Source organism: Podarcis gaigeae (genome assembly GCF_964106915.1).
Source record: "Podarcis gaigeae genome assembly, chromosome: 6".
Classification (NCBI taxonomy): domain Eukaryota; kingdom Metazoa; phylum Chordata; class Lepidosauria; order Squamata; family Lacertidae; genus Podarcis; species Podarcis gaigeae.
Window position 1 is genome coordinate 69853609 of NC_139682.1, and position 13324 is coordinate 69866932.

At 42.2% G+C, this 13324-nt stretch overlaps 1 protein-coding gene across 1 annotated transcript in view; it reads right to left on the reverse strand.

Moving 5' to 3' along the window:
* The window catches only part of COL24A1 (collagen type XXIV alpha 1 chain), a 169448-nt gene that overhangs the window by 51705 nt on the left and 104419 nt on the right, over positions 1-13324 (reverse strand). The window contains exons 26-31 of the mRNA XM_083743163.1: positions 11389-11442; positions 10571-10624; positions 8050-8103; positions 2501-2554; positions 1808-1852; positions 1642-1686 (exon numbers count right to left, since the gene is read on the reverse strand). Of these exons, the coding sequence (XP_083599289.1) occupies positions 1642-1686; positions 1808-1852; positions 2501-2554; positions 8050-8103; positions 10571-10624; positions 11389-11442 (306 nt within the window). The remainder of the gene's footprint in view (positions 1-1641; positions 1687-1807; positions 1853-2500; positions 2555-8049; positions 8104-10570; positions 10625-11388; positions 11443-13324) is intronic.

Genomic DNA, 13324 nt, shown 5'->3' on the forward strand with positions numbered 1-13324 from the left:
GGTGGCTGTATGGTACAGGGCAGGTCCCATTCATGCAGCTCACTTGCAGTACTTAACCCGAGGTACCACTGTACAATAAAAACCATGCTTGTGGCACTTTAGAAAGCAACAGGAAGGGGGCAGCAGATTTCCAAATTAAACAACAACAATAAAACAGCAGGCAAACATGTTAAGTAGATCAATGGCAATGTTAATCAGGATGACTGAAGTATCACAGTGCATTGCAAACACACCAGCTTTTCCCAAGAAATTTTGAGTTTCTCTAGATTTTTATTTCACCTTTTAAAAAAACCTATATTCTTTGGAAGTGCTCTCATCCTTTTAAAATGACTCTCCAAGAAAACCCCACGTTTCCACATGTGACTTTGCCATATTCTCTTAAGAAAGACAGTTGGTAAAAAGAAATACAAGCTACTTTGCTCGATCAAGCCAAGGTCCAGCATTCTGCGTACAACGGTAATCAGCCACAGATACTCACAAGCGTAGAACAGTGGAGTTCCTATCCATAGGGTACTCGACAGCCAGTTTAGATCCTACACTGCAGAATTGGCTCTTCAGATAGGGTGGATTTGCTACACAAGCTTCTCTGCTGAGGGCCCCTGTTACTGACCAGGAGGCGGAGGCGGAGGAGGTCAGTACAGTGCAAACGCACTGGAAGGAGTGCAAGACTGGCGGCATCTGTGTGTTTGCACCATGCCCACCTCCCTGCCGCTCTCCTTCCTGCTGGAAAAACAGCTGCTTCTGCTAACATTGCCTCTTGTTTGCCATTCTGTCACCCGTTCCATCATCAACAAATCATTTCCTGTCTGCTCCTTCTGCCACTTTTATAACATTTCAAAATCAAATCTCTAGGAAATTTATATGCCTTTTTACTATTATTTTGAGCAAACCACTTGAATTCTGTTAAAGTGCAACGTCACAACTGTCCCCTTCTGTTCCCAAGGTTTTGTTTCACAGTGCAAAGCAGAATTTGATGGCTTCAGTGTGAGCAGAGGATTGGCAGGAGAGGGGAAGTGGTTGTTCAAATCTTTCTTTGCCAAATGCTTTGCTCAAACCTGCCCCCCCGGCAGGGGGGGGGCAAGAATATGCTGCTCCAATGCTCTTGCCGTACAGTGGTACCTCGGGTTACAGAAACGTCAGGTTATGGACGCTTCGGGTTACAGACTCCGCTAACCTGGAAGTAGTACCTCGGGTTAATAACTTTGCTTCAGGATGAGAACAGAAATCGCGCGGCAGCAGCGGGAGGCCCCATTAGCTAAAGTGGTACCTCAGGTTAAGAACAGTTTCAGGTTAAGAACAGACCTCCAGAACGAATTAAGTTCTTAACCTGACGCACCCCTGTATTGGGAAAAGTGTCGCTTGAAGTCTGAAGGGGGTTAACTGATGTCAATGAAAGCGTTAAATAGTCCCCTACCCTCCTGTCAAGTCTCTGCTCAATCTGAAGCCAGCGGCCACACACACACACCAAAAAGGAACAGATATTCTGTCCTCAGTAGCAGATAATAATATAGAAGGGAAGCTTAGTTAGATCATAACTGATCAACTGAAGTCCTTCAGATGAAAAATGAAAAACAATACAGGCACACATAATTAGTTTTTGGCAATATAAAGAATTCTTCTGCCTAAGTATGAAGAACTTACTGCTGTTCCTGGGCTACCTCTTTCTCCAGGGTTTCCAGCTTTGCCCTGCTCAGACAAAATTAAGAGAATGGTAATGTCAAAAAAAAAAAAAAATCTAAGAAGCATCTTGCTACAATTGCAACTGTAAATATAAATGCTGAAAGAACACTACTTCTCTGGCACGTACAATGAGTCCAGGGATGCCTTTCTTCCCTGTGTCACCACTCTCTCCCTGGGGGAAAAAAAGCCAATTTATTGTAAATTTACAATGAGAAGTTGCCAGTTTCTTCAGTTCGTCTTTTAAATCCCAAACTAGGCATAGGCAAACTCCAGCCCTCCAATGTTTGGGACTACAATTCCCATCATCACTGGTCCTATTAGCTAGGGATGATGGGAATTGTAGTCCCAAATATCTGGAGTGCCCAAAATTTGCCTATGCCTGTCCCAAACTATGGGCCTTTTGTCACCATGTACATAGACAGAGAAATGCAGAGATCAATATTCTACTAATAAGTCCCATCAGCACAAGGAATTCTGCTTGAGCCATCGGACCTTCCCTCTCCTGCTTTTGTATGTGGGAACCCCAGAATAGATTTGGGGGAGGTAATGGAAAAACATTCTTGTGCAGAAAGAAAAATCCTTGCACTGGTGAAATGTTCATCTTAGTGCTATGCTGAATTCCACCAAGTACCCCATTATCTATTTTTAAACGTATACATCACTTCCACGCTAGTTCACACGAGCAGCTGACAAGAATGCTTATCACAGGAACCACACAGAGCCGAAAGCAACAACATCTCAACAGCCTTCGCTTTCATTCACCTTCTAGCAGCATGATGACAAACTTTCTGAAGTGCAAAAAAGAACAAGTTAATATTACCTTAATACCTTGTGTCCCTTGCTCTCCCAGAGGACCATCCTGGCCTCTTGGTCCCTACAAATTAAGAAACAAATTTCTGGTATATGAAAGGGGCATTTCAGTACTGGTGCAATATTGTGTTTGTGTGTGTGTGTGTGTGTGTGTGTGTTAGGGAGAAAGGCTTCTCTCAAGTTGGCAGAATTTCCAGCAATAGCTCTCTTATTGTTTTCATAAAAACAAGTTGTATGGCTGCTGGCATTTTAAGAATAACCCAAAGGCTTTAATCCTATGCAAGGCCCACTGAAATCAGAGGAAGTGGTCCTGAATAGAGAGGGGTGAGAAATTGAAAACGAACCTACCTAATGTGTACTTTCTGAAACAATATGTGAATTGAAATTCACACATCTTTGAATTTTGCAATGCAGTTCTGCAACCAAGTAACGTGTACAAAAATGTATATAGTAGGGAAAGAATGCATAAAATGCATATGCTCATGAAAATAAGTTTTTAAAATGCATTATATTGGGGGAAAGAGTTTTGTAAAAATGTGTACATCAGACAACAAATCAACACTAATATGCTGATGAATTTTCAGAATGACTTTTTTTAAATAAAAAAATGGCAAATTAATGTGGAAATGTGGAAATGAATATGCAGGAAAGGGTAAGAAGTTCCACTGCAATTACATTATCCCTCTTGTTATTTGCTATGGCCCAAATTTCAATTCATTTACATGGAAGGGGAATGTCAAAAGCAAGGCAGAAGATAATGTAATTATTTATACAATGTATATGGACTAAAGAAAACAAGAACCGTCAATGCCACAATACCATTTTTTTGTACATGCAGATGGATAGCATCCTTCTGTCCCCCCCACCCTATTCAAAGCAACTGCACTGTGGCTAAAACTATACCCACACACTCACAAAGAATTTAATATAAATAAAAAGTTCACAAAATGGCACAGCACTTCTGCTTTTCACTTTTAAAAAAGCAAAGTGCTTCTGTACAGGAGCTGTATAGCAATGAAGTGTACATCCTCCAAAAACAAATAATTAACAAAAAACACAAATTCCATCATGGGTCAGAAATACTTCTGTAACCACATTATAAACAGTAGCCATAACTGCAATGATTGCACTATGTAGTAAGCACAGTATTTTCCCGTGTCCAAAACATTATTTCTTATAAAATTGAGGGGTGGGGTGGGGGGGAGTTATCTCACATCCACAAAAATGCAGGCTTGAGGGAACACGTGGACAATGCGTATACTAGATCAGAAACATGTATTGTGCAAAAAACAAAAACCTGTTTATTTGGAAAGACCCAAGGATAGGAGATTCTTGGGTGGATGAAAAGGGTAGAGAGGAAATGCAAGATGGCAGCAGCACACTGGCTGCACCTCCCAGGTTTCTGCACACTTTCTCCCAGAGGTTCTATAAAATATCCATATTAAAAAAAGAAAGGTGGCAAAAAGATATTTACTCATAAAAATATTTATATATTGCTATTTCATTTCAAAATATCAAAGTGGTTTACAACAGTATAGAGAAACCATACAATAAACACCGTACAAATAGTTAAAATCAGATATCAATTAACTATTGTATTGGAAAAAATGTATTCTTAATTGCCTGCACAAGCTTGGCAGAATGGAAAGGTTTTCAGCAAGTATTTAAAAGTTGAAATAGAAGGAGCCTGCTGAATCTCTGCAGACAAAGTGTTCCACAATACAGTTGTACCTTGGTTCTCGAATGCCTTGGCTCCCGAACAAATCGGCTCCCAAGCTATCAAAACCTGGTTGTGAGTGTTAAGGTTTTTGAACGGTTTTTGGAAGCCAAATGTCTGGCGCAGCTTCCAATTGGCTGCAGGAGCTTGCTGCAGCCAACCGGAAGCCGCACTTTGGATTCCGTTCGACTTCCAAGGTACGACTGTACAGTGGTGCCCCGCAAGACGAACGCCTCGCAAGATGAAAAACCCGCTAGACGAAAGGGTTTTCCGTTTTTTGAGGCGCTTCGCAAGACGAATTTCCCTATGGGCTTGCTTCGCAAGAAGAAAGCCCATAGGGAAATCTCCGGGGACCTCTTTTAAATGCTGGCGGTGGGGAGCAAAGCCTTCCCCCCCCTCCGGCCTTCAGAAGAGGTCCAGGAAGGCCGGCGGGGGCCGAAAGGCTTTGCTCCCCACCGCCAGCATTTTAAAAGCGGTCCGGGATAGCAGGGAAGCGCTTCCCGCTATCCCGGACGGCTTTTGAAGGCAGGCGGCGGGGGGGGGAGCAAAGACTTTCGCCCCCCACCGGCCTTCAGAAGAGGTCCTGGACCTCTTCTGAACGCCGGCGGGGGGCAAAAGTCTTTGCTGCGCTTTCTCCGCTTTCCCGGACGGCTTTTGAAGGCAGGCGGCGGGGGGGAGCAAGGACTTTTGCCCCCCACGGCCTTCAGAAGAGGTCCTGGACCTCTTCTGAACGCCGGCGGGGGGCAAAAGTCTTTGCTCCCCCCTGCCTGCCTTCCCGGGAGAGCGGAGAAAGCGCTGCGCTTTCTCCGCTTTCCCGGACGGCTTTTGAAGGCAGGCGGCGGGGGGGAGCAAAGACTTTCGCCCCCCACCGGCCTTCAGAAGAGGTCCTGGACCTCTTCTGAAGGCTGGCGGGGGGCGAAAGTCTTTGCTCCCCCCTGCCTTCCCGGGGGCTTTAAAATTGCCCCGGGACAGCGGAGAAGTCTCTGCTGTCCCGGGGTTTTTTAAAATGCTGGGGGTGGGAAGAAAAGCCCTTGTCCCCCCCCCCAGCCTTCAGAAGAGGTCGGGGGACAGACTGTCCCCGGACCTGGACTGAAGGCGGTTTCCTTAGGAACGCATTGATTGATTTTCAATGCATTCCTATGGGAAACTGTGCTTCGCAAGACGAAAAACTCGCAAGACGAAAAAACTTGCGGAACGAATTAATTTTGTCTTGCGAGGCACCACTGTACTGGGATGATAATGCTAAAGGCTGTTTCTTGCTGTTATCAAGCGAGTCTTGCCAACTCAGGAACAACCAATGATGCTCTTCCATAACATTATAGAGGAAACATCCTGAAGAGATAGTTAAACCATCAGCCATCACCGCTGCCTGGGAATTCTTTATGGAGAGTGAGGAGAGTCACTCCAAATTAGTTCTCAGGAGCCACAATCACGGATAGTATTTCTAAACCTTTCAGGTGCAATGGGAAAAGGCCCCACATATTCGTTCTAAAACAAACAAGCTGGTTATGTACACCAGAAGGTACCAGGAGTTTGAAACTGAGTATAAACCCCTTTGCTATAACAGACCATAATAATAATAGGCCTTATTTGGAATGGACTCTTGGACTTCCCTAAAAAAAAAAAAGCAAAAAGCAGAGTTGTAGTATTTCTATAAATAGCACAGTGTGATTCACTGCTGGCATCCTGCATTTTCAGGGAGTGCACAATGGATGCTCTAAGCTACTTGGCTGTGGTCACTTCTGCTGGGCTGTCTGCTGTACGATTCCATATAAACAAAGAAGTCAAAAGCGTAACTTTGCCAAACGGCAGCTACTGCCTGCCCCGCCCAGTGCCATTGAGTCAGCTTTGTTTCGAAGAAAAGTTAACAGCATATTACACACTTAAATCTAGTGCTTATATAGAGTTGTAAGAAGAATTCACACATCTAATATCCAGAAATGTTGCAACGATCTTCTAGGGTAGATTGACTTCACTGTTCCCACATTCCAAGTGTGGGGCTGAGAGATACCACGCTACCTAAAGTTGACTTGGTGAGTCCAACAACACCTTCCCCCCTGTCCCATTTTTCCATTCCTTCCCCACCTCCACCAAACAGTTGCTCAGTGTATTTTGGCCACTAAGGGTAGCCCACTCTAATAAAGAGAACTCAGACGTCCGAATGCCTTTCAGTTTAGAAGGGAAACAGGGCCACTAAAAACAAGACTGTGTTTTCTACGTGCTCAGAGGACCCTCAAGGTATGCAGAAACATATACCTGAAGCACAATGACGGTTATTTCATTTATTTATGCTTTTTGCAGAAAAACAAATCATATGAATTAACAGCTGTATCTTTGTGTAAGCCCCATCTATGCATATTTACACCAAACCTATTATTTTCGTCTACATTCAGTATATTAAATGAATATATAAAAACCCCATATCAGGATGGCCCGACAAACACTTGTGAGCTTATACTCTTGGTGACAATTGAGAATACTGAAAGGCAAGTGGGGCAGCAGAAATCTAAAGAAGGAATAGGTGTATTTCTAGTGCTCCAGATGTTTCTGGACTGCAACTTCCACCATCCTTGACTCCTGGCCATGATGGCTCAGGATGATGGCAAAGGAGTCCTGGTCTAAGGGAACCAGAAATCAGGCAGACCATGTTTCCATGGACGACAACAATTGAGACATAGAATATTAGGCTAGCAGTATCCTCTCTGTATCATCTCTCTATCTTTTCTGTATACTAAATGAGGTCAAGTGGTTCTTAAAGTTTGGCAAAAGAATTCTGAATGTCAACACCAGCTCCTATGTGTGCAAAGGCTTATTAGAATGCACTATACTAGTATCGGTGAATTGGAAGCAATAGCACTGTAAAATAAATAAAACTTACATAATAAATTATTTCCTTCTGATCCTGTTCAGATTACTTAACTTCAGAGTAACCAACATCCAGATGTAAGCTTTTCCGCTACATTTCCGACATGAATTGCAAAACTGGATTTGATAGTACAATCTTTCGGCTGACTCAAATTCCTATTGTTTTCAAAAGTTCTCAACAACTGCATGAGTTTCGTTCTCCACAGGTTTCTCATATGGAGGATAGTATTAACTAGTTTGCACATAATGCAAAGCCAAGTCATGGCTTAGCATGAACATGCAAAGATAAAGATAACGTGCTAGTGTATCATTCTTTATAATGGAAAGAACAATTCCTCTTTCTTGCAGTTTTTTCTAGTTTTGGAAAACTGTGTTTCAGGCAGCTTCTTGCATTTTCATTTTCTCAAAGCCAGATAGCCCATCTAACCATTGAGCAGCCCACCAAAATCTCAGAACATATGACAACTGGATGTGCAGAGTGCAGCTTAATGGAACACGGCTATGGGCAGGGCAGCTTGAGGAAATGTCACCCATCTTGGGCTTGCTCATAAAAGCTTTTAAAATCACTTAAATACTCTTTAAAAAGCTCACACAGGTGTATTACTGGTCCTTTATCCATACCCAGGAAGGAAATCTGCATGTGGAAACAGACCTTCACCTGTGATTTGCCCTGCACAGTGTATTCTATGTGTATTAGAAATGAGAGGGGGAAAAGTGGATTCAGAACCCAGGAGTATTCAGTGTGTTTATCCTACCTAGATTATTGGCCTGAGCTCCTTTCAAAACACCAATTACAGCTGTAGGGATTGGAATCATATTCCAGAGCTCTTCTCCTTTACCTTGACAGATAATCAGCTGACTATATCTTCAGATGATCTGATATTTATATATATATATATATATATATATATATATATATATATATATATATATAGGCTACAAATCTATCTTACAACAAATAAAATCCTACTACTCACTCTTTGACCTTTGGGGCCCTGTAGTCCAGGAGATCCTCTTGCCCCTGGAGGACCCTAGAAATTAAAAAGAAGATTGTTCAACGTTAATAATTTCAGAAGGCCAGTTGAGGCAACTAGTGAATACAATTTAATTTTTAGCATAGATAAGTGCATTCCAAAGTGCTTCAACACCAGCCAATGGCAATCAACCAATCAATTAAACAATAATCCTCCCATGCCTATTCCAAGTTGCTTAACCAATTCATTTTATATATTTTTTTTCCTAGATGGGAAGTGATGATGATTTAAACACATTAATATTTTGTTTCTAACTTTATCCAAATAGCATTGCACACAGCGGTTTCTTAAGAACCACGTTGCTAAACGAAAGAAAATTGATTAGATTGCCTTTAGGTCACTTAAGGACAAAGTCATTTATTGTTAACTGAGTAGGAGACTGCATTTATTATTATATTTTCTTCCAAACTTTCCTATAAAAAACTCACTTTATAGCAGCCCTGATATGAGGGCTCTCTCTAGGTTAGGTTAAGACTTATGTAAAGCTACCCATATTTTTTAATGGCTGAACAAATATACACACACACACCCGGATTTCCCAAGGAAAATCATCTATCCACTACACAGCTTTTTAGTGATGTTCCATCACCTTCTAAAGATTTGTTGATGTTGGTTGAGCAAGCAGATTATGGAAAACTTCTTGTATGAGAGTCAAGTTGTTATTATTTTAATATGTTCTGTGAAGTTTCTTTAACTTTTTTTCAAGAAGCACAATACAATAACATATCAGTCGTGCTGTTCCCACTTGACTGAAAGGTCAAGAATTTTAAATGAGTTACTAACAGGTACATACATTTCCAAGTCACTATCAGGTCATCATGGCAAAGGATAAAATCTGTCGGGCTGGATGTAATGGTGCCCTTCATTTCATGGAAGAAGCTCCAATTCAAATGAAACTTTCATATAACAGAATTGGTTAAGTGATTTTGGCCAATTCCCCCTTCAGCCCATCCCACAAACCTATCACACTTTTCCAGGGCATCCCCCAGTTCTTGAGAGGAAAAGCACAGAGAGAATATTAAAATATCAATGTTCCTGCTGATAAATATGCTGATGACACCCAGCTTTATCTGTTGATGGATGGCCATCCTCACTTGGCCCCTAACACACTGACCAGATGCTTGGAAGCTGTGGCTGGATGGCTGCATGGGAGCTGGTTGAAGTTAAATCCTTCGAAGACAGAGGTCCTCTGGCTGGGTCAGGACGACATGGGGTTGGGGGGCCAACTCCCATCTCTTGCAGGGGCTTAATTAGTGCCAGCACCTTCTGTCAAGAGCTTGGGTATAACCTTCGACGCCTTCCTTTCCATGGAGGCGCAGGCTGCAGCCACAGCAAAGGTGGCATTTTCCCATCCCTGCCGTATTAAGCAGTTGGTCGCTTACGTTTCTCGCCCTGATCTGGCCACAGTGATCCATACAACGGTCACCTCCAGGCTTGATTACTGTAACTCACTCTACGCAGGGCTGCCCTTGAAGCTGACCCAGAAACTCCAGCGGGTGCAGAATGCCATGGCAAGGCTCCTACAAGGTCCTTGCAGCGGAATCACATTCATCCAGTGCTTTACCAGCTGCACTGGCTCCCGGTGGAGTACAGGGTCAGGTTTAAGCTGCTGGTTTTGACCTTTAAAGCCCTATATAGCTTAGGATCCTCGTACCTATGGGACCACCTCTCCCGGTATGGCCCAAGGAGGGCCTAATAACAACACTTTGGAGGTCCCAAGCCTCAAGGAGGTTAGATTGGTTTCAACTAGGGCCAGGGCCTTTTCAGCACTGGCCCCGACATGGTGGAACACTCTGTCACAAGAGACTAGGGCCCTGCGGGATTTGACATCTTTCCGCAGGGCCTCCAAGACGAAGCTATTCCGCCTGGCCTTCGGCTTAGACTCACTGATCCCCTTATATGGGATTTGGTATACAAATTTTCCCTTGGCTTTTTTGCTCGCCCATGTAGGATCAGCATGGATAGCTGGCTTGGATGAATATCTGGTGTTTCCTCCCTTTATGGTCTTGATTTTTGGGCTACTACTAAAATGAGGCTGCATTTTAAGCCGTATTTTAATTAACTGTTCGTTTGTTGTTGTGTGTGATTTTTTCCCCCTTCCCATATTACGTTTTATTGTAATTCATTCACATTTGGTGTCAGCCGTCCTGAGCCCAGCCCTGGTCAGGGAGGGCGGCGTATAAATAAAAATTTATTATTAGTAGTAAATCAAAGCCCCTTCTGTTAAACATGTGCTTAAATGTCTTCTGAACTGACACTTGCTGATTATTAATTTTGGTTGAATAGTATGGCTGGTTTTATCTGGCTGTATCTGCATCCCACCGCACATCGCAGTTGGTGAATTTTCACCAGCCTTCTGCAAGGATACACAGTATACTAACAAAGCTAGGGTTAATATGTAATTGTGGGGTGATTTGTATGTGTAATACACTGCACCCAACAAACAAAAATAAGTTTCACTTACAGGCAATCCTTGTGGCCCTATACCCCCAGAGCCACCTGGAGGACCTGGATATCCCTGAAATGGAAGGAAATGGTTAGTCTGGTTGAAAGGCAGCCACCGAAATGCTCTCATGTGTTTTCTCCCACTGCTCACAATTCAACACCTTACCAGCAACTTACCAGCACCATGTTCATTCTGCAGGTCAGGAAAACCCAACAGACTCAAGGCTTTAACCACTGGGTCTTCACAAACACATGAGAATATTCACATGAGGGAGGAGATTGTCTATTATCAGAAACAATTATTGCCAATTGCTCTGGCCAGATGCTTATTTTTGAAGTAGGAGAGTTGGCTTTCCCAGAGCTTCAGATACTTTAGATTTTTATTCATACGCCTGGCTAATTTATCATTTCTGAGACTTCATGTGTTGCCCTGTCGATTATCTCCAGACACACACTCTATCCCAGTGAAAGTGGCAAGTTGTAAATTGCTTCTTGAAAAATCAGGCCGCAACAGGTTTTGTTTCTTGAAAAATACATGTGTCTACTATTTTCTTTGATATGACAGCTTCTCATTTTGTATTAGGTAGAGGCTATTTCACACAAATGCCTCTCCAAGCAATCATGACTTTAACACCTTGAAGTTAACATGTGACTTGGTCCTAAAATGCTTCTTAAAAAAGGATTAACTAACATGGCTTTTCCTTCTTTTTCTTGCAAGAGTTCTTTCCGAAGCAGAAAATTTCCAGTAAGTTTCTAAGTACTAGGTTTCTCACTGTTCATGCCATAAATAACATAAAATAAAGATGCATATAAAGTTGTTTCCCATTAATTACTTACCATGATACCTTTTTCCCCAGGAGGGCCCATTGGACCTGGACTACCCCTCTCTCCCTAAAAGGTAAACAACAACAAAAATGAAACTTTGTGATACGTTGTCATTTCATTTTTCTTTCTCTGTGAGAAAATACAAGGTTAGTTGTGGGAGAATGGGGCCTGGTCATATAATTCTTCTGCCAGGGTGTAGAACATATGGTCCTCCAGATGTTGTTGGACTCCTGCTAGTTTTCTGGAAAATTTTGCTTACAGAAAGTTATAGGTCCTGAAGCTGAAGCGCTCAGTTTGTCAACGTATTCCTGAGTGGGTTCCTGTGTGGCTCAGAATACTGGTTGGAAGAAAGAACCACCACTGGCTGGAAGAAAAATGCTGCTATGAGGGGACATCTTTACTGCTGCATGGTCTTCTGGCTAGCGGAAGTTCTCTTCCTGTTACTGCTTTTCTCTTTTCTTTTGGCTTAAACTGAGCTCTGCCTGCCTCCAATGAAGGTAAGAAGGAATCTGCCTGTTTTGGAGGAGGGAACCCCAAACTGGAAACTGTCTTCTTGGCCTTGGACAAGGGACCCTTTTCCTACTAACTGTCTTCCTCTACTTGAAGAGAGAAGTGATGATTTTATGGAACAAGGCGCCAATCAGATTTATCAACATGGCAATATTATGAAGGAGAACATAGCATGGGGCAGCCATATTTTCCATAAATTTCTCCTGCTAATGATGCCGTATTATTATGTATCATCGTTCCCAGATCATTAGTAGGTCTGTTTCCCAAGGGCACTGCAGCTCTGTTGCTGTATACTCTGCTGCCGAACCAATAATTTTAATTTAGAAGTTAAGGGGGTGGGGAACAAAATTAAAAACACAGCCTTGGATGGTTAATAAAGTACTATAAGCTTGCATCATCTGATTTCCCTGCCTTGGAAACAAACCTCTGACCCTGCTCTCAGTCTTTGGGAATGGTTTCATATTTCTGGCTGACCACTGCCCTCCAAGTATTGAAAAACTCTTATGCTGTGAAACATCATGAGATCTACAGGTACAGGGTGGTGCACCAATCTAAATAACAACAACAACATTGGCATACAAACATTTTGTGTAGCCCTAATGGAATGTGTATTGAAATAGCACAATTATCAACAACAGACCCCAAAAAAGTGTTACGCTATTAAAATACACCTTACAATATTACTTTCATGTGTGTAAAATAGTTTTATGAGAAAAATATTTCAGCACTCCATGTAAAATTATATGTTACAGAGAAATAAGCAAATGGGGTGTGATAATGATAAGTGCCTCTTAAGGGTTTCATTCCATTTGAAAACCGATTAATTACCCCAATACTTTATTCAAAACTTTCATTTTATCTGAAAATAATCTTGTCAGTTTATCCTTAAGTAGCAACCAATTGCAATTACTACTGCTTGGCATTATTAAAATCCATCTCTTAGTTATATCCTGAAGAGAGGAAATAAGTTTATTTTTCAGTTATTTTACTTTGATGTTAACATATAACAAAAGTGACTTTTCACATTTTTCATGTCAGATACAATACCATCATAGAATAAAATTTTAGGGTGGGATGCCACTAAGTTGTTGTGTGCACAGAACAAGGTCCACTTGCGCAACAGGACTTCCCCCCATCTTCCTCCCAAATCTGCTCTGATTTAGGGGGTGAGTGGTGGGAGGAGAGATAGGGGACAGCCCCATTGCGTGAGCAAACCCCGTCCCCTGCATACATTGCCCACTTAGCGCTATGCTGAATCCCTCTCTTTCTCTAGAATTTCCTTTTGAATTCCTGCCATTAAACTGGCTGAAATAATTTCCCCCTTCAGGGTAGAAATAACAAATATGCTAGATCACACTGAAAAATATTTAGGTTTCTAGCATAATGAAACCTGACATCCATTTAAATAATAGTTTCCTGTTTTCAATTTTAAGAAAAG